This window comes from Danio rerio, chromosome 10 (genome assembly GCF_049306965.1).
Source record: "Danio rerio strain Tuebingen ecotype United States chromosome 10, GRCz12tu, whole genome shotgun sequence".
NCBI lineage: Eukaryota > Metazoa > Chordata > Actinopteri > Cypriniformes > Danionidae > Danio > Danio rerio.
Genome location: NC_133185.1, coordinates 30,465,061 through 30,492,647, shown reverse-complemented (window position 1 = coordinate 30,492,647; position 27,587 = coordinate 30,465,061). Strand labels below are relative to the sequence as shown.

Sequence of the window (27,587 nt, the reverse complement as noted above, 5' to 3'; positions counted from 1 at the left end):
AAGGATGCCAAACGCTGAGCAGACTTTGCTTTAATCCTGCGTCTGGATTGTGTGTCAGTCAGGGGCGCGCGCTTTTACTCTCCTCGCGGCGGCGCGCGCACGGTGTGCTACAAGTATCTGAAGCGATGAAGAGGGAATATCAGCACAAAATCTTACCTGAAATACCTTGAAGATTCCTTCACGTTTGGATTTCCCCGGAATGGATGATAACGTGTTGTTTTTGAGGCAATAACTGGCTTTTACGTGGAGCTGTTTCCCTTCGCGCAATGGGAGGTGAATGGAAGTTGATGAGCGCGCGGTATGGTTCCTTAAATCCAGTTTTATGACATGAAGTTTTGGCTTTTAACCTCTTTTGATAGCAGAGCTATGGAGAAGCGCAAAAGACTGTTATTTTTCTTTTTTTACTCGATGGCAAAGTTTTACCTTAGTGAACAGCAGGTCATACGAATTGGTAAGTAATTATCTACTCATTTGTTGTCACCTGCAATTGTTCATTCAGAATCGGAAACTTTAAGGGTTTATAGTCTTTAGTGTTTAAATATTGACGTCTGTTTTTATTGCTTCTTTCAAAATGTACCGTGTTTTTGTGACCTTTAAATGCATTTTGTTGAATATAGTATTAATAGTCAGTCAAATGATCATCTACCTCATTGATAGCTGCTACAATAGTCTATTTTGTTACATACACAATACTGTCTATAAAATGGGATAATCTCAAAACAAAGAAAAGGTTTTTCAAAGTCAGCTGTGATTCTTTGACCTTTTTTACATAATAAATGTCTGTGACAGTGAAAGTACACAAACAATGCATTCCTAATTTAATATGAAACCATCAGCAGCAACATCACCAAAATGAGATTTGATGAATTTGATCACTGACTCTGTGCTGCGTGTATTGGGATAAAGCCTTCTGTAATTCACATAGAGGACAGTACAGTCTGATGATTGCTGTGGTCTGACTTTGGCATCACTGTAAATCCCCAAAGCAGTTTTAACAACCTACATTAATCCTCTTTCCTACCCAAGACTTGATTTGATGTTCCTCTCCGAAAGATGGAGCTTCATAGGTTTGAAGCAAAAAGCTTGGCATATTGCTTCTGTGGGGTGGATAGATAGATAGATAGATAGATAGATAGATAGATAGATAGATAGATAGATAGATAGATACTGTGTGGGTGTGTGTGTGTATATAAAGATTCAATAATTTTATATTTAATCTTATTTTTATTTTTTAACTTTTGTTTTGTTTGTTCGTATATATAAAAACAATACTGAATATGAATTTATTTTCATTTAGTTTGATTATTGATGTGCTACATTCATACATAGTGAAATAGGTAGATAATAATACTGTTTTTATTTTATTGTGTTGTGTGATTTTTTATTAAATTGTTATTGTTTTATATTTCCAAATGTTTTATATTAAAATCTATATTCCAGGGATGCTATCAGGGTCAGGATTTCTATCATGTTATCATGCGATCAGGGTTTTTGCAGCCGATACAGAGAACTGTACCAATTCCTTGTCATGGTGATTGGCCGATACAAAGTACAGATTCTAATGCTTCTAGCTTTATAATGCATTAAGCACATTTTCCCTCTTGAGTATGAATGTTAAGGGAAGATCCAGCTTTACCTAAGAGAATAAATTAAGAATGCTGCATATAATACCTTAAACGCATCTCTTATAATCATTTAGGTGTGAACATCATAGCTAGAACAGAAGCAGCTTTACAGAAAACAATTCATTGATTGATTTTACGTCTGCTTAAAGGCTATGTATAATATACAGGAGGGGAACGCTTGTGTGTCTTGCTCTGTTTGTAAACTCATAAACAAACAGCTGCGATCGGTCCATGAGATCGGCCAGATTGGCAAGTACCAATCGAGTCATGAAATGTGATTATCGGCTGATACTGTTCTTCAGACGATCGATTGGAGCAACCCTACTGTATACTACATTATCAATTTATACTTCTAAATTATAATATTTTTAAGCAATTAAATAAAAAATATATTTTCTTGGTGGCAACCTAAACTAAAATGCATTTTTTTCTATATAGATAGATAGATAGATAGATAGATAGATAGATAGATAGATAGATAGATAGATAGATAGATGGATGGATGGATGGATGGATGGATGGATGGATGGATGGATGGATGGATGGATGGATGGATGGATGGATGTACTGGTGTTTCCTTCACATAGAATTTACTTGGGTGGGCCACCGAGGTATATTAATGGCTGCCTAAGTATATTAAGTTATTAGGGATGCTCCAATTAGGATTTTTGCAGGCAATACAGAGTAACGATTCCTTGTCATGAGGATCAGCTGATACTGAGAATCGATTCTGATGTATCAAGCTTTATAATGCGTAAAGCACATTTTCACTCTAAAGCTGCGGTCACACTGGGCTTTTTCTCAGATAGGCTCCCATTCATATGCACGCAAATACGTCAGACCGGAAACGCAGGGTCATGCTTTAAGTTTCGCAGGTTGCTGCGGTGCAAAGTTCAAGCTTAGTGAGCTCTGACCTGCGAAATCGCATCACTTGACTGCGTGAGACCAATCGAGGATCAAAACATGACATCTCTGGACTGAAATTTAAAACATGGAGCAATCGCTCGCTTTTTTAATTGTCTAATAAGCTTGTTTAATCCCGCCCCTTTCCGCAGCAACGTACGACAGAATTTTCACACACAAATTCTAGTGTGACCGCAGCTTCAGTATTACACTTAATTGGAGATCTCTCCTTACATAAGAGAATAAATGAAGAATGTTGCATATAATCCCTTGCATGTCTCCTAAAACCATTTAGCATAATCATGTCATGATCAGAACCAGCTTTACAGAAAATAATAGATAAAACATAAAAAAATAGTAAGAAAACTGACTAATTATGCAATTTGGAATCACTGCAAATGATGGAAGAAGAACTCAACATTAAAAAGTTTGGAGTGCATATTTAATGCCTGCAGCCATTAGCAAACCATTTTTTGGGACTTAACAATACATCCGGCCAGGGTTTTTAAATCTCCTAAAATGTCCGGGATTTGTTTTTGCTTTCGCTTTTTAAAGCTGTCTTCAAATGTATGCGCACAGCCGTGAGAGCAAGAGAAACATTAAACAATTCATTTTTTTATCTAAACGACTCCAAAAAATCTGTTGGTGGAAAAAAATTTGATCTAAATTGGCTGCATTTTATACACCATTAGAAATGGTTAATCAACTCAAGTGCCCCAATAAAATAATCTACACTTTGTATTCCTGTAATTATTAGCATTTTTAAAGATATTGTTTTAGTTATTTTTTTAATTTTATTTCTCATTTGCTGTATATTTTACTAATTTGATGTAAATATATTGTCTATTTTATGCATCTAAAACGCTTTCATGCCAGTAAAGCAACCAATTTTACCTGTCAGTTATGGTTGGGCAATTTACCGAAAAGTAATCGAAATTGACATTCAGAACATATAATCGATCTAATTTTTCCAGGTCAATTTTTTTCAATTACTTTCCCTACCATTTGTAGAGTTATGTGCCTGCTCTGTTTCGGCTAATTTATTCTTATTATATTATGATTTATACTTATTATATTATTCTGGTATTATACTTATGCAACACGTACGATTCGGCGCAGCCTTTGCATACCCACGCATCTCTCAATAAGATGTAACTACACATTACAACAACACTTAGCGCAAGCTTTATGATTGGTCGGTTTGGTACTGGTGACAAAGGTGGGTGGCACAGACAGCTGCGTTTTAGACAATGTGTGTTTTAATTTCAGTTGTTCAGCATTGATGTTCAATAAATAATCATAGATAGTAGATAGTACTTGTTTAATTCAATTATTTTAAAAACAAGTGTTGCACCCTACATTCAAAAATCTCTTGCTTGTAATATGTGAGCATATTTACGGTACAAAACTTATCAGTAAACTATGAGGACAAAATCATAAAATCATAAAATATATAAATTAAATAATCATTAATTATTGTAATTGAGTAAAATGTTCTCTTAGTCAAGAATTAGATTTTAGGCCAAATCGCCCAGCCCTATGTCAGTAGGCTCCTAAATAGCATAAAAGTAAAAGAAATAGTGGATTTCTTTTCTTTTTTTAACTTTTAACTCATAGAATAGAAACAGTTTATTACAGCTTTTTAATTAATTAAAATATTGTAAAAATCTAATTATGTTTTGTTTGTTGCATGTAACTCTTTATGTGGTGTGATTAAAAAGTGTATTTCAATGCAGCTACCACTGCAAGTATATTTCAAACCTGTGGGAAGCACTGCATACTATATAAAAATGTTGAAAACGAAGGTAATATAGTCATATTTTAGTAATAATAAGACTAAAAAGATATATATTTTTAATTTTTAAAAAATATATTAATGCATTTTTCTATTACATTTTTTTATTTCCACAAATTTTGACATGAATTATTCACCCATAAATATTCAGATCATCTAAACTTGTGTTTACTAGATCCCTTGTTAATGTGGGTCATTTTTAGGATGTGTGCTTGTGTTTGCAGCTGAATGAAAGACTACTGTACTTTAGCTGCGATGTAACCTCCGGACTGCCCTATTGATCCCACAGGTATTTCATCAGTTCTGTTCCCGGGGGAGCTTGTTTAGACCACACTATGTGCGGACTCTCTGTATCAGGGACATTTGTCAAAGTTTATCAGATATTGTAGCTTTACAGATGTTCTGTCGTCTTGCACACACAGTGATCTGTCTCTAAGATAGATGTGCAATGAATCACATTGCTAGATAAACACTCTCTTTCACATACACATGGATTTGATAGGACATTGTATACCTGGGGACTCTGGTGACCGTATTAGTATGCTCTTAAAATATGAACATATCTGGATGATATGATTGGCATCTGATAAGGTGAATGTCGTCCTGCAATAATGGTTGGCTTGGTTTGCTCAACAGTAAGCAATAATGGATTAAACTGACATTGTTCGGTTTTTCACAAGTCAACACTGTGTGACTGGGTACAGAAATTGTTTCTATTTCACTGGTGATGAGCAGAGAGTGAACTAAAAATAGAATCAGTGATATTGCCTTCCTGTAGCTCAAATAGTGGATGTAGCAAGGTGCTCGAAATGCCAATGTTGTTAAGAATTTGACTCTCAGTGAAAGCAATTGATAAAAGTGTGTACCTTCACTGCTTTGGATACAAGTGTCTGTCAGATTCGTAAATTTAAATGATATATAATGAACCCAGATTTGCAAGGTTTGGATTTTTAAAGATACTCTTTTCATTTTCAGTTGTTTGTATAATTAATTAATTAAAGGATGATAATTAATTAATTAAAGGATAATAATGCCATTAAACAACCTAGTGTTTTTCTATTAGTACTGCATGAAATTGGAAAAATCTGACATTGCGATGTTTTGTTTTTCTACGATTCATATTGCTATACGAATAGAGTTTATGTAGATGATTTAAAGAGATCTATTTGGGAAGAATTCAAGTACTTAAATTAAATAATGAAATGTAAATATAGTTTTTGTTAGGGCTGTATATTATACAGGACAATATATGAAGAATATTATATCGAATCGCAATGAAAGTTATGTCGATTACAATAATACGCTCTGGACTTTTCTACTCTATATTGATCTAAGAGCCAGTCACACAGGACAAATTTTGCAACAATGGGAATCTAGAAGTGTGTTGATATTAGAGATACACTAAATATTTGGCCGTCAAAAATTTGTTAAGTTATGCAATGGGCCCTGTATTTTTTGTGGTTTCAGTCATTGTTGGGGTATTCTTTTAAATCTGGAAGCATTAACACATTATATAGAAATATATATCGTTGTTGTTAAATAAATAATTCTATAATATAATATAATATAATATAATATAATATAATATAATATAATATAATATAATATAATAGTTTTTTGTTACAGTACAAATGGGACACTTTCTTGAACCGGAATGCTTTAAACTCTCTTGATTGACAGTCACAAGCCTTAAAAACATGTAAATGATAAATAAACTTTTGCTCCATTATGGTAAACATCTTCAATGACTGTGGCTCCTGGTCAGATATAATCAATTCAGCATTTCAGATTCTGTGATGTGACTATTGTGGATGCACATATTGCAATATTGATGCTGAAATTATATATTGTGCAGCCCTATTTTCTGTCATTAAAAATGTTACAGACACATACAAGCGCACAAATGAATTAAAAAAAAAATTTTGTAAAGACATTTTATTATCATTAAAAACAATTATTAGTGACATAATTAAAGATGAATTTATTGAAAAGGAGCAGGTGAATACTGATTGTCTAGATAACACATTTAATAGAATCTTGAATACATTTTTCATCACTAGTTTCATCAAATATGAAAAGATATTGGAAATGTGTCAGTTTCTCAGTTTCGCAAAAACTACCAGATGTCCCTAAAAGTTAATCTTGCATAAGTTGGTTTTTCTGGCAGGTCGAAAAAGGAATATTTGACCTGCGCTAGAAACCTTTTTTTTTTTGCATTTACATGTCACCTAGCAAGCTTAAAATTAACATGATCATTTTTTAAAGATATGGCTATGGATTTATTTGTAGAAACTGGCTCTCTTAGGCATGATGCAGCTGGTGCTACAAGAGGCTATATTGCATTGCACAATTCAAAAAGATTGATCTTTTCATCTGGAAATTCTACTAAAATTAACACTAATGGTTTGATAACAGGGTGGCACGGTGGCTCAGTGGTTTGCATTGTCACCAAGAAGGTTGTTCAAGTCCCAGCTCGGCCAGTTGTTTGTCATTTCTGTGTGGAGTTTGCATGTTCTCCCTGAGTTTGTGTGGGTTTCCTCTGCGTGCTCCTGCTTTCCCACACAGTTCAAAGACATGTGCTATAAAACTAAATTGGTCGTGTATATGTTTGTGTGTGAATGTGAGAGTATGTGTTTCCCAATACTGGGTTGTGGCTGAAAGGGCATCCACTGCATAAAACACATGCCAGAATCGTTGGCGGTTCATTCTGCTGTGCTGAACCCTGATAAATAAGGGGCTAAGCCAAAGGAAATTAATAAATGAATGAATGAATTAATGGTTCAATAATATGGCTCTCTTAACTATATTGGCTAGTGATGTGGCTATATTATATTTTAACATATTGATATCTGTCGTCATGATTTCTGGAATGGCTTTTTGAAAAAGGAAGAAGTATTTTTTCACATAATTACAATTAAATAGTTCGCCATCTGTTGGTGGTAAAAGTTTTGGAGTTCCAATGATTACAGTTGAAACAAGAAAGTGACATGGAAGGTTCGGGTTGTGACTAGGGTTGTAACGGTATGAATTTTTTACGGTATGATAATCGTCTAAAACAATACCACGGTTTGACGGTTTTGCGGTATACGGTATGTTACAAATGTTACAAAATAATAGAACAGTGAAGCAAATTTGACTTTTTCCAAATAATATATTTTCAGTTACTATAAACAACACCACTTACAATGAACAAATAAAAAAATAAGAAAATAATAAATAATGTGTCTAAGTCCAAATAAAGTCCAAATAAACATGGTGCAAATCCTCAGTAAAAAAATAGATATAAATATTTACTATACTATAAATAGTTACATACCGAAACTAGATTCAATATGGACCATCCTTAGGTTTTATGTGCCAGCATGGATATGGTTGTCTGTGGATATGGATTTGGATATGGTTGTCTGCAATGCAGACAAACAGCTGCACCTTCATTTGCGTCTTTTTGAAAACAGCAAGATTAGCAGTTCGTCTTTGCTGTGTCACTGTTTTGTCATGTTTCTGTGCTGTTGTGCATGCAAAAGTACTTAGTATGAGAATTATTTCATGCAAAACTTTTTTTTTTGCGTTTTATTTAGCCACGCATAAATGTACAGCCTATCTCTCATTCCGTGTTGTTCAAAAAGCTCGTTTTTGGTCCACAAACAAAAGCGAAACCTATGCTTATTGGTTGTGATATAGCGAGTTTGAACCAATCTGGGCATGGAGGAGGGACAATGCATCAATGTATCGTGTCTGGTTTGTCCGGAGACACAGTGACGAGCGTTTCTTTGTCAAATCAGCGTTGTCAAATTTTGATGACGTAACCGCACTGATTCCGGAGCCTCCGGAGCGAATGTTATGTGATACAGCACTGGAAAGCTGAGATTCTCTTCTTTATGCCAATCTTTGAATTGTATGAATCGGATCAGCGGATCAAAAGTTATTAAACATTTAAGAGCAATACTTATTTTTAGCCGCGGGCGGCTGTCTCGGTCTTTAAGGGTTAAAACCGTTGATATGCAATTGTTCATGGTATGATAATCGTGCACGTTCAAATCGTGGTAGACCGTCATACCGGTATATTGTTACAACCCTAGTTGTGACAATGTTTTTGGACTTTGAACATATCATGACCACTGCTGTACATTAAACGTCCTCAACCCTGTTCCTGGAGATCTTCCTTACTGCAGATTAGGCATGGGCTGGTATAATTTTCTGACGGTATGATAACCTTGAGTAAAAACTTCACTGTGTAACTGTATTGTGATTACTGCTCCAAAATATATTCTTTTTAAATGTCTGGATAATAAATAAAAAAAAAATTCCAATTTGAACACAATTTATTTTATTGTGATAATTATAACTATTATATTATAAAATATATAATTATATTTTGGAGCAGTAAACATGTCAGGCTAAATAATTAAAAAGAATTGTTGACTTCTGCTGTCTTCATTCATTAAAAAAAAAAACACAGATTTCTTCACAATTTAAAACGGCATCTTTGGAAATCTTTTCTGTTGGAGATACTGTTGTCTAAAAAGCCTTACACATACATTAGCAACGGTATAGCAGAAAATGATGGCAGTTTTAAAACCTTGATTTTTCTAAACCGCTGTATACCTTGAAAACAGTTATTGCCCCATGCCTATTGCAGGTTTCAGCCCCAACCCTGATCAAACACAATTAAATCAAAATGAGAGCGAGTAATAAATAACAGATTCATAGATCACACGCATCATCTTTTTTTCATTAAGTTTTTTTTTTTCTTTCTCTCAATGCTGAATTAATAATGATTGAGTTGACATTGTGTTCAATATATTATTTTAGTATTGTTTAGATATTCTAATAAATGATGATTATATTTTGATGATTATGCTTATTTTTTTGTTTATATAGTAATTCACTTCATTATTTTGTAAATATTCATCAATCAAATATCACAAACTTCTCTTCCCCACAAAAATGACTTTTTTTCACTTCTGGTCACATGGAATGGCTTTTGGGAGGGGCTATCAGGGCGTGTCTTGTTTCTGCTCTGCCTTCATCCGTTTGCCAATGTTTTTTCATTTTGTTATCGATACCTAGCTTCCAACAATCCAGTCGGTTCCCAAAGGATGAAATCATGCACCACTTTACATTTTGTTTTCTAATTTCAGGGCCGTTTCAAGTGGATTTACGTCATGATAGAGGAAAAAAGGACATCTTAACTTGTTTCATGACAACTTTAATGAATGTTATGGTAAAAAACGATCATATTTGTTTCCTTTATCAATAAGTAATTTCAGAAATCATGCCAATCAAAATTGGTACGTTTTGGGTGAATTGTAACTGAAACTGTAATTTCTGTCAATTTTATCGACACTTGAGAAAAATATTATAAAAGTTTTGTGCAATTCTGTTATGGAAACCAGACTAGTGCCAGCTGTGTCCAGTTGGGTGAGTCCTAGTTGATGTGAAGTGCTTTGATGCAGGTTTCTATCAGAAGGAGCAAATTAAATTGCTTGTGAACTACATGCACATATAGTATGCGCTGACACCATTTACCATCCCACAGATTTTGTAACTTTATGAAAGCAATTTCGTAGCTCTGGCTTTGGTCCAACTGTGTCAGGCAGGAATATTACCCCAAAAAGTCTTGCCTAAGATCTTAATAAACCCTTTCTGTTTTTAAAATCTTGGGGCGTATTTTACTGGGATCATGAAGCTCCATCAGCTCATTCGTGCGAGTGCTTTAAAATAATCCCTGCACTCTGGAAGTGTTGACTGAGGGAATGTGTTGGGAGTATTTCAGAGGCCATGTGGGGAAATTAATCCTTTTAGATTTGGATCCGTGTGACCTCAGAAGTTGAGCAGGACTGTGAAATGGCCCTGCTCTTTGACCGTCAGCAGAAGCCTGTGTGGATATGGTGAATAATCTGGTTTCCCGAGCCAGTCTTTTTAAACACTCCACAAAGTGTTTGTCAAATGTTTAACGACTAATACAAGTGGTAAATATTTGCATCAGAACGTACTCTCTCTGATTGAGTAAGTGTGAAATAACAGTGAGCAAATCTCAGTGTTTAGAGTGAATCCCATGAGAAAATCAACCGGTTTGGTCACAGAAATTTGGAAATGGCTAATGTCTTCGGCTTTTTCTTTCTCTGCGAGAGCATTGGTATGCATGCTGACTCCTTATCCCCTTTGTGTTTTCTTGTGTTTGTCAGAAGGGATGTGTTTGAACAAGATTTCATGAATTTGAATGAGAGTGAAGGTTTTTTCTTTGATGATGCATTTGGCCTGTGTGTTTGCTGAAATCATTGTGATGTCTTTATGAGGAGTGTGTGGAATGCATCATAGACAGTGGCAGAAATGTTGAAGGGATGGACAGAGGCAGAAAGACAAGAGATTGTGTCCGAGATTCAGCAGTCACTTATGTGCAGGTTTGTGTTCGTGTGTGTGTGCATGCACCATTTGTTGTCATGTCCATTTGTGCTTTTGAAGGGTTCTAGACTCATTAAATATTTGATTCATCAACAACTGTGTGTACATCTGTTCATTTGTCGGATGCTTTTATCCAAATTGACTTACAAATGAGGAACATTTGTAAACATTTCATCTTATGAGCTACAATATGTGCAGCAAAACATTGAATGTTGGAAGTACTGAAATATGGCAGAAAGTATTAGATAAAATGATGCTGCGCTTAAAATATTTGAACAAATTAAAAGGATTTTGATCAATACAGGAGGTGGCATGGTGGCTTAGTGGTTAGCACTGTGCTGGTTCGAGTCCAGGCTGGGTCAGTGTGCATTTCTATGTGAAGTTTTATGTTCTCCTCATGTACACGGGGTTTTCCTCTGGGTGCTCCGGTTTCCCCCACAGTCCAAAGACATGCGCTATAGGTGAACTGGATTAACTAAATTGTCTGCAGTGTATGTGTGTGCATAAGTGTGTGTAGATGTTTTCCAGTGCTAGGTTGTGTCTGGAAGTGCATTCGCTGCATAAAAAATATGTTGGATAAGTTGATGGTTCATTCCGCTGTGGTACCCTCTGATAAATCAGAGACTAAATCGAAGGAAAATGAATGAATGATCAATAAAATTTATAGTATAGGAAATATCATTTAAATAGGCATCTATGTTGTATGTAAACCAATATTTTTCAAAGTTGTAGAGGTTATTTGTACATGAACGATTTATGTTACTTACACAGGCATATTTCGGATATGTGTAAAAGATGTTGGGTAACACATTGAGTTAAATAAAATACATGAAATAGCTCCCCAGAGCTCCCCTAACTGGAGTGTGACAGCAAAAAAATCAATCCAGGCTCACACAGGTCTCATCCCACATCTTGTGCTTTATTCTGTCACAGGCCGGGCCTTTCAGAGGAACAAGGAAATATATCAGTCGTTTTCATGTTAGCTAAATAGCTGTATATAATCAAAGTGAGATCTATGAAAAAATAACATGATTTCCTTTAAGTGAAACATAAGCACACATTGCTTTGCATCTTATTAACACAACCAAGCCTTAAAAGTACATTCTAGACCACCCCTTTAAGTTTACTGTCCAACATCACACACCCAAAAATAATTTTAGGTTTTTCTGACTGAATTTGCTGCCCAATAATTAATGTGGGGTGAGTTTTGCTTTGTGCCCTGTCTCTCAATTTGAATTAAAATTTCAATAATTGCTTTATTGGCATGACAATTGTTACAAATGTATTCCCAAAGCAGTTATAAAGTTTACATAAAAAGTAACATACATATATAATAAAAAAACAGTACACACAGTAAATAGTAGTAGTAAAAAAATAAATAAATGGTATTTATATATAAGAATTAAATAAAATATCAACAATACATCATATTATTCAATATATCACATTAATATTCAATATATTATATTACTATTCAACATTAATTATTCATACAAATCAATACAAAAATAGATCAGAATAAACTACATTTTTAGGATAAAACAGTAATAAAAACAACATTAATCAGTATATTTACAATAATTCATTTATAATCATCTAGGTGTGTATGTGTGTGTGTGTGTGTGTGTGTGTGTGTGTGTGTGTGTGTGTGTGTGTGTGTGTGTGTGTGTCTGTGTGTTTGCAGGCACATCACTGATGTTTTTATTGGTCTGCTCTCTCTTTTTGTGACAGGCATTAATGTATTGAGCCGCTAGAAGGACACACTCATTTTTTTCCCCTAGTAAATATTTAAGCTTTTTTTTGTCTAACTCAGTGAATTGTGGGTAAATGCTCTGTAATTTGGTGTGGAATGTTTCTCGGATGTGCTGATAGTTTGTGCAGCGGGTGAGGAAGTGTTCCTCCGTCTCTCTCTCTCTCTCTCTCTCTCTCTCTCTCAAATCAATAACCATCTCCTTATTTTTAGGAATGTTTAGCAAAAGGTTTGAATTTTCAGTTGGCAGTAAGTTAAAGGCACTGTGCTTAAAAGTGTCCTGCATATTCAATCTGATCTCACAGTAAAATGTAGCTGTTTTATTGTTGGCAAATTAATGGTTAATTTGAACAGGGCTTGAGGAGAAATGCATATGCAAATTTGCCAAAACATAAAATGGTTACATTTTTCTCTTGAGGAGAAGGAGCCACATAAATAAAATACAAAGTGCACATTTAACTTGAATTCTCTATGATTATTTGTACTTATAAATTTAATAATTCCATTGAGTGGAGCAAAGGGAATATTAAATATTGATTTTAATTATCCTACAGTACATTATCTTAATCAGCCATGTTCTGTGTTTGGCTTTTTACAAACTCTTTAAAAAATGTATTGTTGTTTTGCCAAATACCAAATAAAGTAATGCTGGATAAAAACTCTCACAAATCATGCTTTTTTTAAACTATCATGTCACATTCAAGGATTACCGAGCGGAGCATTTAGTCAAGACAAAAGCAGAATGGTTGATGACAATGATATATTGTTAGACTGACATGACAGATATGTAACATTGAAACTCATCAACGGAACATCTCCCAGAATGATCCAGGAGAAATCATCAAAACAAAAACTGACTAAAACTACAAAGCAATTTGTGTGATCTTTCATGGAATTACAAGTTCAGATCGGTTGAGCAGACTCAAAAAATAAACCAAACTTTGATGCATTGAAAATCAACTGCATATTATATTTTGCACCAAAAGACTTGTAAGTACAAAAATATTCCTACAGAATACGAAAGTAAACAAAGAGAAGGGGAAAGCTGGCAGACCACACAATGTTTGTTAGTATTGATTGTATCCCTGGTCATCGTACACATGCATTCCTTCAGAAACACTATACATTTTGAGAATTAAGCGCAGATGCTGCTTGAAAACAATGTGTTAATGAACTACAAATGATTACAGAAGTTTGTCCGCAAGCTAAAGGAGAATTTGCTAAATAATTTTATAAAATTATAATAATAATAATTTAAAAGCAAATTATATTGCAAACATTAAGATGTTGCCCATCCCTAGTCTTGGTACACTTGTTTGGTGTACACTCAAGTGCTCCATTCACATCCACCTAAATGAATCCTACCAAATAGAAAAACTAACTTTAGTAAGACTAAACATGACAGGTGTGAAAGTACACTTGATAAGCAGAAGTGGTGTTATTTTTGGTGCAAAAAGGTGTAAACTGAATTTAATAGGCTCTATTCTGCTTGATTTGTTATATTATTTGGCAGTCTTTACTCTAAATGTTTTTTTTTCAGTCTGACTGATTAGTACAGGTCAAGATATGACAATATTTGATCACTTTCAGCAGCATTAGTAAAGCAAAATATTCAATGTTTGCTTGATTCAGTGGCACTTTTTATGTTCTGCTCTTCAATAGGGCTGACTTATGGCTCTCTATAGGGACAAGGCAAAACACAACATACCGGGGGCCATGACAACTGCACACTGTACATTCATACTGTATAGAGCATACCTTTTAAATAATCAAAAAAGCACATTGATATTACTTTGTGCCACTTTTTAAAATATTGGGCCGTAAAGTTTAATCTTCTAAAGGTTATTGAGCTCAATATGTGGGGGAATAAATGAAGGCACTTAAAGACCAGCAGCATTTCAAGGCTGTATTCAGACATCATTTCTAAAAGGCCTTTGAGATTTAAATTTGAGTAAAGTGCTAAGAAATGATGAGAGATCTTAGCAATTGACTTTAATTGCACACATGCTTCATCAGGGTGTATATTACAGCTATTTCCAAAAAAAAAAATCAGCCATTTTATAAATCAAAAGGCCTACTGTTTCTTTCATCATCCAGTTCCTGAAGGAAAATGAGAAGGAATAAATATGCGAGAATGAGAAAGAGACACAATGTGAGCTAAAAAGCAAAAAGACAATACATTCAGTACAGTTCAGAAATGGCAACAATTACCCACAATTCAGCTAATTTGCATCAGTTTAAATGTAATAACTGCCTAACCTCTGAACCATTATTATTTATGTGGAGAATTTTGTGGGAAAAAAAAAACTTTGAAGAAAATATTTCCACTCATGGGTTTTTGACAGCCAAATTGCACCTTTTCAAAGTTCTTTTTGGTTTCCTGTAATATGATATCTGGTCTGCACTAAACTGGCATCTTATTTCCTATTTCTATAGACCATTTTGAGCGAAGTATACAGTAACAATGGTCCTGAAGTTTTTCCTCTTTTACATGTTTCCTTTCCATAGTTCCCGAGAATCCAATAATGTCAACATATTGATAAATATTCTTATGATACCTGTTTAAATGTTAAGATATGACTGAATTACCTCTTGTTACAGTTGTAAAATTGTTTGACAAGAAGCAGGAAATGTTTATGGGCCAACGTCATCACCACAAAAACATGAAATGGGCTATATTCTATAAGAATCTAAAAATGTAAAAGATTAATAAACTATAAATACACTTAAATAAATAAATATAAATGATTTAATACATAATACAATTTATTAAAAAGAAAAATAAAATGTACTACAAATATATATATATATATATATATATATATATATATATATATATATATATATATATATATATATATATAATGACTTAGTTCTACTGTGGATAGAAAAAAAAGTCATAATCATGTAATAGACACAAAATATATCTAAATAATATTTAACAGATTAATATTTTTACTCCATAAAATAACACATTGACAAACAAAAACATACTGAGCATTTTTAATTTGTAAAAAAAAAAAAACTTTGCCCATATTTGCAGCATTCGTTGATCTAAGAGACTTTCAGCCTAAAGCAATACTTGTAGTCCATAATTTGTGCCAAACACTGGAGTTTGTGTTGGCTGGTAAAACATTCTTCCCACTTTCTAAGACCAGCACTTGGAGTCTTTGAACTGTCTGTTGATCAAAGCCAGAGAGCAAGCACTGCATACTGCATTATGTGTATGTCACCTGTCAGCTGCCCAGGTTCTGGGAGGAGATAGGACGTGTTCTTCATTAAACTTCCATGAACTGCATAAATGCATTGTCCCATGGGAATATTCTCTGCTGTTGTGGATAATGGCCGGTGTATAGTATACCAAGCTGTAGATTGAACCAGGGCAGTGATAAAATATCAACAAGACACTTTTTTTTTCATTCTTTTGTTCTGAAATTCTGTTGTCATGTACATTTTTGGCATATTACTGGATTGACCAGATAATATTCCATGATTGCTATACTCCATGATTTGATATATTTGAATAAAATCTGCATATACCTAGTCATAGTTGAATAATAAGAGCTCAGTATGGAAATGGCCATACTGTGAGCCTCTGTGTAAAACCACTGTGAAAAATAAAGGAAAAAATCAGAAAACAAAACAGACTGTTGCGTGACTCACAAGGCATGCTTGCAGTATTTGCATGTATATAAGGTTACGGTTTTTACATCATCCAGACCTAATGAGCTACCGCGTCAGCAGGAGATATCATTAATATGCACACCCCAGGCTGCGTTTGATAAGCCACAAAGTTTCCTATTGAGACAACAATGATCATTTTCCTCCCTTAGGGATTTTCATATTTTCCTCCCTTAGGGATTTTCATATTTATTTTCATATTTATCTAAGTTTATATAATACTTACTAAGTATGCAGGACTTTTATTTTGAAAATGGGAGATGCAGATTGTGAATCTGAATAACAAATATTTAATTTAGAGTCTGCTAAATGACTAAATGTAAATGTAAATACATTGCTATGCAACGACTCCATGATCCATCGGTCCACATCCTCTCCACCCTGAAAAGGCATAAAGTGTGCTTACTTGTATCTTTAGTTAACTGATCATGTTTATTGTGAAATTTGCCGAGTTATTTTCTACAAACACATGCACAGTAGACACAGTAGTATGTGAATACACGTTTACGGAATCATGTCAGTCACTCAACTCTTGCTGTCATTTTTTTCTGAAGTTAAATGACCACAATACACTTTATTAAATGCCATCTGTTTATGCAGAGGTTGATATTAATTCCTAGCTGTGTTTTCACAGTTTCACAATGCAGCACGATACATCTTTGTCGGTCTGTTTTGTCGAGTTCAATTATAATTTAGACAAAGTTTTATCCACAAAAGCAAAGCTCACTAATTTTCATGAGACTTTGTAAGCTGGAAACAGAATTTTTCACTAGCAAGGAAACAGATCTGCTCAAGGTTAAAATGCGCGAACAGACGATCAATGGAATGAACCGGATTCCACCAAAGCCCCCTGAGGTGAAGAAGCAGACATTCAGGCGCACATCACTAATGCGCACTTTGAACAACAACAAAAAAAAAAACTTGTGCCATTGACTTGAGAGCTTTTAGTTGGTCAATGGCGCTGTCTACTTCAGTTGCCTCAAAATAGCAACGTGCCAACAATGTGCTTTTACACACCTACAGTACTTTTCAAACCAGCATCCCCATGGGTCCAAATGCATTTACTATTTAAACAATGTGGTGGAGACTGTAAAAATGATACCTGTGGCAGGCTGAAACTAGAAAAAATCCTTGTGCGGTGCCTGATGCTGCATTTCGCTGGGTGAATGATAGGAACCAAAGTGTCAAAGCAGGTGACTATTTTATTAAAGCCCTCAATTGACTGTGTGTGTATGTTCTATGTTTAATGTTTAAATTAGACTTTTTTCTTTAGTATTTGAGAGCTTCATACTTATCTGTAACATTTATGAATTCATCATTTTGGAAAATGAATAAACTTCGAGTTAGACAGCATTTATGCTTACTCATCAAAGAAAAAACAGTAAAGTATCAGTTTTAATGAGATGTTTGCTTTTGGTTGTTGACTGTAATTGAATACATGCGTGTTATTTCTATCATTTACTGAACTGATAGAACTCTTAATCAATAACTCAAGTTTTGCAATGACAGTTGGCTGTCATTATATAGAGCAATTTTTTAATGTTGAGAAACGTTTCAATTTCTAATATTTATAAAACAATTACTTGTAATATTAACACATTTATAATATTGGCAACTTCTGTCAAGTTTTTCATTCATTTATAAAGGTAACTCCACCATTTAATTTATTATAACATGCTGTGATTCTGTGATAGTCCAAATCACATGTTTATAGAGCATGTGATTGGCTGTTGGTTCCAAAGGACCTATAATATCAACAATGCAAAGTGCCATTAATCTAAAAAGTTGTACTAACTAGTAGGGCTGCACGATTGATCGAAAAAAGATTGCGATCTCTATTCGACTCTTTACGTGATCCTAATTCTGCTTTTCTAAGATTCAGCCAGTTATGTTTTCAAGTTCGGGAGAAGGATAAAAATGGTCACACAACTCTTTACGATGCTTTTCATACATTGCTCAGCAACATACACACCTCCAAATGGTGTTAACAGAGTCACATACTGTATTTATAAGGTGTAATTCACCCCAAAATGTAATATCTGTCTTAATGTAATGACGTATATGCGGACATGAATACATGCATGAGCTGACGCACTGTTTGTTTACTACCAAGAGGATGCGCACGTGCCCGCCAATGATGTCTACTTTAGTGAACAGAACCTGCACAGGCTGTGAAAAACAGGTAATGAAGTTTTGAATAACGTTCAGTTTGTTGTACAGAGCGATCGTTTGGGAAGTGTGATTTGCATGTATGTTTCTATTTTTTCATTCAAAGTGACGGCAGCCATGACATGAGCACACTCGGCAGTGAAAGTGAAACCGAAAGCATGCACATTTTAATGATCATACCGCATTTTGGAATTATGGTTACGAAAAGCATTTGATTTTTTTTTTTCTTTCGAAGCGAACCCAAAGTGTTGTGCATTAGAATAAATGTTTACTGGGTCAGTATGACTACTCTAGCCTACATAATGTTGAATATAATGCAAGAGAGATGCTGATGTGAATCTGAATAACAAATATTTCATTTTACCAGTGATAAAATGGTCTAATACAGGGTGTCCGCGTGGTCCTTAAAAGTATAAAAAATTTATCAATCAATTTAGAGAAATTTAAAGCCCTAAAAAAGTATTTAAAAGTCTTAAATGCTGTTTTACAAGATATTAATTGTTGTATATCAGTATGCTAAAGTTTACCTGTATTTAATCTTTGAATATTGGGATGTTGTGTAGTTCATGATATCAAACAAATCCTGTTAGATTTGACTTCACGCTGCTTTGTTTGCTGCAGTGACCAGGGAAACACTGCTATTCCTGCTGTTGTAAAGGTGCCACCTGTGGGATTAGCATTTTTATTCTATATACAGTTGAAGTCAGAATTTTTAGCCCCCTTTTGATTTTTTTTTTTTCTTTTTTAAATTTTTCCCAAGTGATGTTTGACAGAGCAAGGAAATTTTCACAGTATGTCTGATAATATTTTTTCTTCTAGAAAAAGTCTTATTTGTTTTATTTCAGCTAGAATAAAAGCAGTTTTTAATTTTTTAAAAACTATTTTAGGGACAAAATTATTAGCCCCTTTAAGCAAATTTTTTTTTCCGATAGTCTACAGAACAAACCATCGTTATAGAATAACTAGCCTAATTACCCTAACCTGCCTAGTTCACCTTATTAACCTAGTTAAGCCTTTAAATGTCACTTTAGGCTGTATAGAAGTGTCTTGAAAAATATCAAGTAAAATATTATTTACTGTGATCATGGCTAAGATAAAATAAATCAGTTATTAGAAATAGGTTTTTAAAACTATTATGCTTAGAAATGTGCTGAAACAATCTTCCCTCCATTAAACAGAAATTGGTGAAAAAATAAACAGGGGCGCTAATAATTCAGGGGGGCTAATAATTCTGACTTCAACTGTATATACAGTTTTAGTTTAGGACTCATTTCTTGGAATTAGTATTTAATAAATATACTGCAAGTTAAAATGTTGGCATTGTTACTAGTTGTAACCTAAAGTGGTGATGAAGTCTTAAAATGTATGTAAAGAGTTTTTAAAAAGGTCATAAAAGGTATTGAATTTCAATCTCTGTTTCCTGTATATACCCTATAATAATGTTGTCAATGGCAAATGACAAGCATATGTCTCAAATAATAATTCAACTTTAGAATTATGACTTGTTGTATAAGATAGATAAGACAAAAGAAGATACTTTGAAAAATCTTGAAAACCTGTAACCATTGATGCCCATATTATTAGATTTTTCCTACCATGGATGTCAGTGGTTACAGGTTTTCAACTTTCTTTAAAATATATTCTTTTGTATTCAACAGAGGAAAGAAAGTAAAACCATTTTGGAACAAGTAAATGGTGAGAAAATAAATTGTAAATAAAAAAGTTCAGTATGAAGAGTCCAAATGTATACCGAAATAAACACATTTATAAATGTATTTATTTTTTTAAGTATGGTGATCATTTCAGTGTGTAAAATAACACAATTGCTGACAACTTTATAAGTTCATAATCAAATTCATAAAAATATGCAAAGTAAAAGCACAAACTGCAGATCCAAAGCACATAACATCCTATGTTTATTGCAAGGGCAGAATGCACATAATGACACAAACATCATGGCAGAAAATGGATTCATTAAAGTTGCAGTCTCCCAAGGTGAACTAGAAAGGCTTTGGACATCCCTAGGGGACCATTTTCCAATGAATAGAAATAAAGCATTAAGCATTTTCGAGTAACCATCATTGCCTACGCACACGTACACAACTGTCTATATCCCGCTCTTGCTGCCTTTCCATTCCACTTTAATTCTGCCTGACGTCTTAAAGACAGTATAAATCTATCTGGTTCCAGTGGCTGACTTTTTACATTGCAATTAAAGGAGGAGTGAAGCCAGATTGATTTGGTGTTTCCAGGATGATAATAAGAGATCAATCCCTCAGACTTTTTAGTCATAGTTGAAAAAGCCAGAGTAAATAAGCGTAGCGCGATTGGATAGTTCCTCAGAAACGAAGCGAGGCTTGTTTGGTGCCAGACTCATTGTTATCAACTCTCCTTGATGTTAGTGCATCTGCCTCGTCTCAAAAAGCTCCAGGCTTCATTCTCATCTCAAGCCCCCTGATCGGACCCAGTCTGACCATCTCGCACTATATGAAAGCAATCAGTTTTTCACAGACGAGATCTCCTCTCCTTTCTCCCTCTGTGGAGCTCTCGGTCCGCGCTCTCTCCCCGAGGGACTATCTGAACATCAGACAGCGTTATCCACAGCAGGACTTTTTGGCTTTGCTTTAAGTCCTGCTCATTCCAATTCAGCTTTCAAAAAGCCAAAACAAGCCACTGAGACCGGCTTTCACAGAAGCTCGTATCCACAGTCTGATGAGCTTCATCTCACACACATTAACATTTCCATTTAATTATTCTTATCTTCATTCACAGTCTTTTCATTAAAGAACCAATCTGTCACTTTCACTGCTGGAGGTTGGCTGTTTATTGGCGAGTTAATGGCTCATTATTTTCTGCCGAGACCTGTTTGTTGGCCATCTATGAATAGAGACGGATCTCAGGTGGATATTCTCCAGACAGATCTTGCATTGTATTTGAGTATTATGTAGTTCTTGTGTCTTTAAAAGTAATATGTCATGACAATGCACTTGGTAACAGATGCTCATGCATAATTCTGGAGATATACTTCAATGACCGCTTGGTCCAGACATTTACGTAATGTTGACTTGGCACCCTACTGGGTTAAATGGAGTCTTGATTGGCATATTAAGTAACAGAGTCTGTTGTTTTGATCATAATTGTTTGCTGATTCAGAAGTGAACGTTCTGTTTTGATCTTCGTGATTGTCTGATTTGCATGTAAACGCTGAGAAGAGATGATGTTGATTATTAACCTCATGCAGTTGTGATAATAAGTCTCTCTGGCGGTGAGGGAAATGATTTAAAAATGGCATGCTAAAGGTCAAACTCTGTGTTGGCCAATTAGTCCACATTTCTTAAGTAGAGAATTTTGAATGATTTGCCATTTATGATTTTCCAAATGTTATAGGATTGTTGAATATCTCGGTGTAGCCTGTTTAGCTAATGGCATCACATATTCTGTCTTAAAGAAACACTCCACTTGTTTTGAAAATAGGCTAATTTTATAAAAAAGTTTATAAAAAATAAAAAAGTTGCTGTTTTCTGGGCTGATATAGTTAGGAACTATACTATCATTCCAGCGTAATATTCAAGGAACTTTGTTGCCGAACATGCAGCAACTGAAAATAGTCCAGAAAAAAAAAGAATCCAAAAACATATAGAATTGAGAAATAAATACAATTTAAGCTATTGATTAAACTTTTAGGTGATAATACAATTTAAGCTATTGATTAAACTTTTAGGTGATAATTTATTGATAGATAAAACAACAATTGAGAATTTTTAAAAATTTGTTTTTAAAACTAATGCTATTGGGCTGTAGTATGTTGCTGTTCCTTTTCACGCTTACCAGCTGACCCCTTACTTTCGTATGGATGGCTTTACCACTGTTGCCAGTTTGTCCAGTTAGCTTGCCATGTACGTCGGTGGAATAGAGATGCAGAGAGGAGTTGACCACAATGACGTGTCTCGAGTCCAGTAAAGAACGGTTCCAGAAAGTGTGTAAGACAAAAACAGAAGCCAAAAAATAAACAAGTAAATAACAGGGTGAGAATGTGGTAAAATTTGAAAGTGTGGTAAAAAATAAGGCAAGGGTTTTTCTTCTTCTAGATTGCTTTTTAAAACTGTCAGTTGGGTTTAGAGAAGTAGAAGGGTGGGTCAGTCAATCAGTCAGTCAGTCAGTCAGTCAGACAACAGCTACCTCTGGTAGATTTACATAAGAAAAGCAGATGTGAATGGCACTCATGAGAGGAATTTGAGATCTCATAAAGCGTACACAGCGGCCTCTGGCGAATTCTTAAAAACAAAAACTGCACAAAAAAAGAACGTACCTCCTGGGATGTATTTGCCGCATTCCAGAAATGTATATAGGGGTACGTTTTTAGAATGAGTCTGGGTTGGATCCAGCCCTTGCAGATTGCTCTAAATGCTCACCATCACCTGAAATACAGTTCTGCCACAGAACTGGACTATATTTCCCATCAGGAACCTCACTAACACACCAGTTCCGGATCACCTGATTACGTACGACACAGATAGAAGCATGCAGAGATAATGGGTTTAAATCCAAGGCAATGCAGCTATAGATGTTTTTAAATGCTCTGTTCTTGTAATGTATTTTTGTTTGAATGAACAATTTGTGAATGTCTTGTTTTGGTCATAAAAAGTAACATAATTAAAAAATATCAAGTCATAATTTCAGAGTATTTGTACAGGTTTGAATTTGAACTCGGGTCATTTACTGCACAGTTAGTCTGTGCACACGCACGGTCCACAAGGCTACATGAGTTTTTTTTTCGACCCTGTCAGTCAAACGCAAATTCACCAGGTTTTGAAATGCTTCTGAAATGACCGATGCCTTGAATCACTTTAGTCACGTGACCTGGTATTTCGAAACACTTTCGTCACTTGACCTGGGTGTTTCAGATCATGCTCAGGTGCAGTCTTTCAAAACACTTCCGCTTCGGGATCTCGACACTGTCAAAATGTCTGTTTTACATCAGCCAACCTTAGTTATGCCTGGCTTTTGACCCTGGCCTTGTTCATTGTTTATGTTGTTTTGTCGCCTGCATCGACCATCTTGCCTGTTAACATGACTAAGCTTTAGGATAACCCTCATGCCTCTGTTTGCTCCTGCTTTGACCATTGCCCGCCTGACTCAGAGTTAAAAAACTGCATTTGGACCCTCACCTCTGTTGTCACTTCGTCTACTTAAGTTACACATATACTGTATTGCAGCGCAATCCCAACTGAACTGTCCCTTGTCTTGGTTTCCAGAAGGTTTATATGGGGTTCCAAGAACATCATTTTTTAGGTTAATTTTTGGACCATATAGAAACATTCTGTTACCATCCTAAATGTCTCTTTGTAACATTCTCATGTCACCATAAAATAACCAAAAGGTATTGCCCTCATCTTCTGTAAAGGTTTGGGATTTTGAAACTTTTGAAAAACTTTTAGAGAACACTGCTCAAGGTCACGAGAACATCCCTTTTTTTAGATGGATTTAACTTCAGATGGATCAGATACAGGAAATTATTTAAAAGCACTCTGCTGTAAACTTGTAATGCATTCAGAACAAGGTTGTAGGTTTGATTTCTTACATGTTCGTGAGCATTAGACCTGTCACTGTCGTTTTAGCGCTTAATAATAATCAAACCACAACACTGACAAGACACACTCATTAATACTTATGTAACGTAATAATAATCCTCTTCTGTTTGATGTTAAAGACTCAAAACACTCTTTGTTCTTTTGCTTGTAATTGCTTTCTTTGTTCTTAGTTTCATTACATACTGTTTACTGACAATGTTTATTTAATTGAAAATTCTTCAAGGCTAAATAGTTTTTGTAAATGGTGTCCATCACTCAAGGGTTGGTAATTATTACAGCAAGATTTCCTCAAGAATCCACTCTTTTTTTTTTTTTTTCTTTTGCATATTTTGCTTAAATTGATCTTTTTCAGTTGTTAAAACATTATCTTGTGTGTGATTTGGTTTGCATTTATCATTAGTTTGGTACAGAAGTAGATTTTAGTCGAATTTATGCATAACCAGGTAATTATTTAATGGTGCTGTATGTACGTTATTGACTCTTCTAAAGCATAAAAATACTATCACATGTTAGCACGTATTTAAGAAGCATTGCAACTGAAAAACAATGCTGAAGTCAGATATTCTGCTTTGAAAATGTTTTTTTCCATGCCGGAACAGCTGTCTTTGTTTCAATTTCAGTTTAGCCAAATATATTTCAGCACCCCGGGTTGCCTTGGTGGAAAACGCGTATTTTATTAATTCATTCAAGAAGGCTCTGAAAGCATGAGTTCATGACCAAATGCGACCTCCAGTGGACAGTAGAGTGAGACAGATTCAGTTTCACATGAGGTTATTAATTAGCAAATAATATAAATATATTACGAACGTAAACATTAGGTAAGCAGGTTACATTGTAACCCAGTGTCCTAACAACACTCTTTGTGACAAGACACGCAGTGATAAGCAATTTGTCTGTTTGTACCAGACAAAACACGGCAGAAATTTAAAAACAGCCATTCAGAAGCACAGAATATGCTCTCACTCACGAAACAGTATAGGTTTATAATATATTTCATATGTTACCCATCTTTATTTAATACATGTTAACCCTCTTTAACATTATTAAATGCACATGCTGAATCAGAACTGTGTTTAGTTCTAAAGTTCAATTTTAAAAGGTTTTTTTTTATTTTCAAGATCTGAGGTGAACTGCCTGCTGCTGCTTTCAGTATAAGGCAATAAATGTCATGTATGCATTCAAACTCACATTTAGCATTTAGCACTGAATAAAGCACAAGATGTTTACCTGAGGTAATATGTCATTTTTCTGTTGTTACAATTAAAGCCGTTTCTAATATATCAATTTGAGGTGTTGGTTAGGACAAAAACTTTTTTTAATATGGAATATATTCCTTCTATCGCGTGTCGTTTCTTTTATTTAGAACACAGTTTAAATCACTCGCTTCTCTACTCAATCTGGCAACCCGCACATGCGTTTGTTTTGATCCAGGAGTGCAATACCTAGTTCAACCACTGGGTATCAAACTTACATATTGCACCTTTAAAGTCTGTGTGAAATTTTGTTAGTGCACATTGTTGTTCATTAGGTGAACAATTAATCCAAAGAAGGTAATTCACTGAAAAAAGTCTGACAATATGCCTCTGTGTTTGGAGTGGCGGTTCTTCCTGGTTGATGTCAGTCACTTTGATGGCAATTATTTTAATGAATTATATATTTTTAACCACACCTCTCTTGCCATTAGTTTGCTAAAAGGAAATGATGCGCAGCAAGAAAATCCCATCCGACTCAATATTCAGTTTCAATTGCACATCAAAACATGGAAACAATAGTCTCAGAAAGTCTCTTCCAAAACTTTTAACCTTTCCACTTTAAACTTATAGGCTACTGTTGTTGAATGCTTGATTCTGATTGGCTTCTAATGTGTGCAATTATTTTCAGGTAACAACACAGCTAATGTTGTTCCATGCAGTTTTTGAACGCGTTACAGTTCCATATTACTACTTCAAATGAAATATCACGTTTTTTCACAGTTTACAACAACCAAAAATCTAATTAAAACAAACATTAAGCTTCGAGTGAAGCTTCCATTAGAAACTTGTTCTACACAAAGGAGCTGTTTGAGGCCCATAACATAACCTAATCTTGAAATAATACATAATCTGAACAGTGTTTTAGATGTGTTAACCATAGTATAAGCAGAATAATTAACTCTGGTTCATTGGATAATAGAAAATAATGCACACTCAAAGTTTCTAACATCAACCATCTTGGGTCTGTGCGTTATTTTTAAAGAATTCAATGGCCCAAATTCTTAACCTCATACAGTACATTATTGTCTTATTGGTTTTGAAATGTGATTTTTATTTAAAAGTACATTTTTAGACCTCTACGGTAAGTAAGATGGGTCAACAGTTTATGTATTGACTTTCATGGAAAAGCATTTTAGTTTTTTTCCTGTTGCTTATTCTTGTTTTTCTCCTTTATTTTGGTTAAAGGAGGCATCTTTGAGACACGGGAAAATGAACCTGTCAGTATGGATGAACTTGCCTTTAAATTTGCTGTTACAAGTATCAATCGAAACAGAACTTTGATGCCAAACACCACGTTGACCTACGACATCCAGAGAGTAAACCTCTTTGACAGCTTTGAAGCCTCCAGAAGGGGTAAGACTTTCTGATTATCTTTGTTTATAGCTTTCTATTCATTTTGAGAAAATAATAAACAAAAATGTATACCTCTTTTTAATTTTTAATTAAATTTTTTAGATTAGCTCCAGATTTGGCTTTAGTACTGACTTAAACTAAAACATACGCACAAATATAATATTGTATAGCATCCTGTTGTAAATGAGTTTAAAAGATAGTTTTGTGAGGAGTGTACTTGCAGTATATTAGCAGAATGAGCACAGTATATAATTAGATTTAAAGGTTATAAAATGTGTAGAAATTGTATCTATAGTTACTTTTTATCGTTTGAAACTTAACCATAATTCCCATGTAATATGTTGCAGGTAGCTCTCTATAACTTACATTGGGCCAAAAATACATTAATCACAGATTGTGTGTCATCTCTAAAGAAAAGAAAATATTTACCGTCATTTTAAGATGTATTTTATTCCACCTCACTCCACATCAAATACTTAAAATTGAACAGTATTAAAACAGAAAAGCTAACGGGACAATGTAATACAAACCAAAATTATAGTCACTATAAACAAGATATATTAAAAATAGCAATTAAAAATAATAATGACAAAGTGAAATTAGTGTTAGTTATGTGGAATTGTGATACCATCAAACATGTCTTTCTCATTCACTTCCACTCCAAAAGTAACTTATTCTTTTTTGACTTTAATTGGATTATTTAAGCCACTTTGGAATATGTTGAAGTACATTTCTGGTGATTAAAAATAAGATTTATATTGTTGACAACACAGTAGATATATAAATAAATATGAATTAATCAAATTGTATAGTCATTTTAAATTCAAGTCAAGATAGCCAAAAGAAAAATGTTCAACATTGGCTCATTCTAAAAAACGTAGCCCTGTATACATTTCTGGAGATCGCAAATTATGTAGCCAGAAGTACATATGGCTGCATTTCATCTTTAAAACAAATGTTACGGGTATGTTATGCTTACGAATGTTACACTTACCTCCATTTAGACAGCTTTCCTGCAGTTACCAGTTTGTCGAGGGTCTTGCTTCGTAAGTCAGTGAACTT

At 34.4% G+C, this 27,587-nt stretch overlaps 1 protein-coding gene across 19 annotated transcripts in view; it reads left to right on the top strand.

Annotated features, from left to right (window-relative positions):
• The window catches only part of grik1a (glutamate receptor, ionotropic, kainate 1a), a 105,685-nt gene that overhangs the window by 9,082 nt on the left and 69,016 nt on the right, over positions 1–27,587 (top strand). For 8 of the 19 annotated variants that reach the window (XM_068223970.2, XM_001924003.9, XM_068223968.2 and 5 more), the window contains exons 1-2: positions 77–451; positions 26,358–26,525. In XM_068223970.2, the coding sequence (XP_068080071.2) occupies positions 328–451; positions 26,358–26,525 (292 nt within the window). In that variant the 5' untranslated portion in view covers positions 77–327. Of the gene's footprint in view, positions 1–76; positions 452–10,598; positions 10,728–26,357; positions 26,526–27,587 lie in introns of those variants that run through there. The other 11 variants (XM_073914784.1, XM_073914779.1, XM_073914781.1 and 8 more) reach the window with 4 other exon arrangements.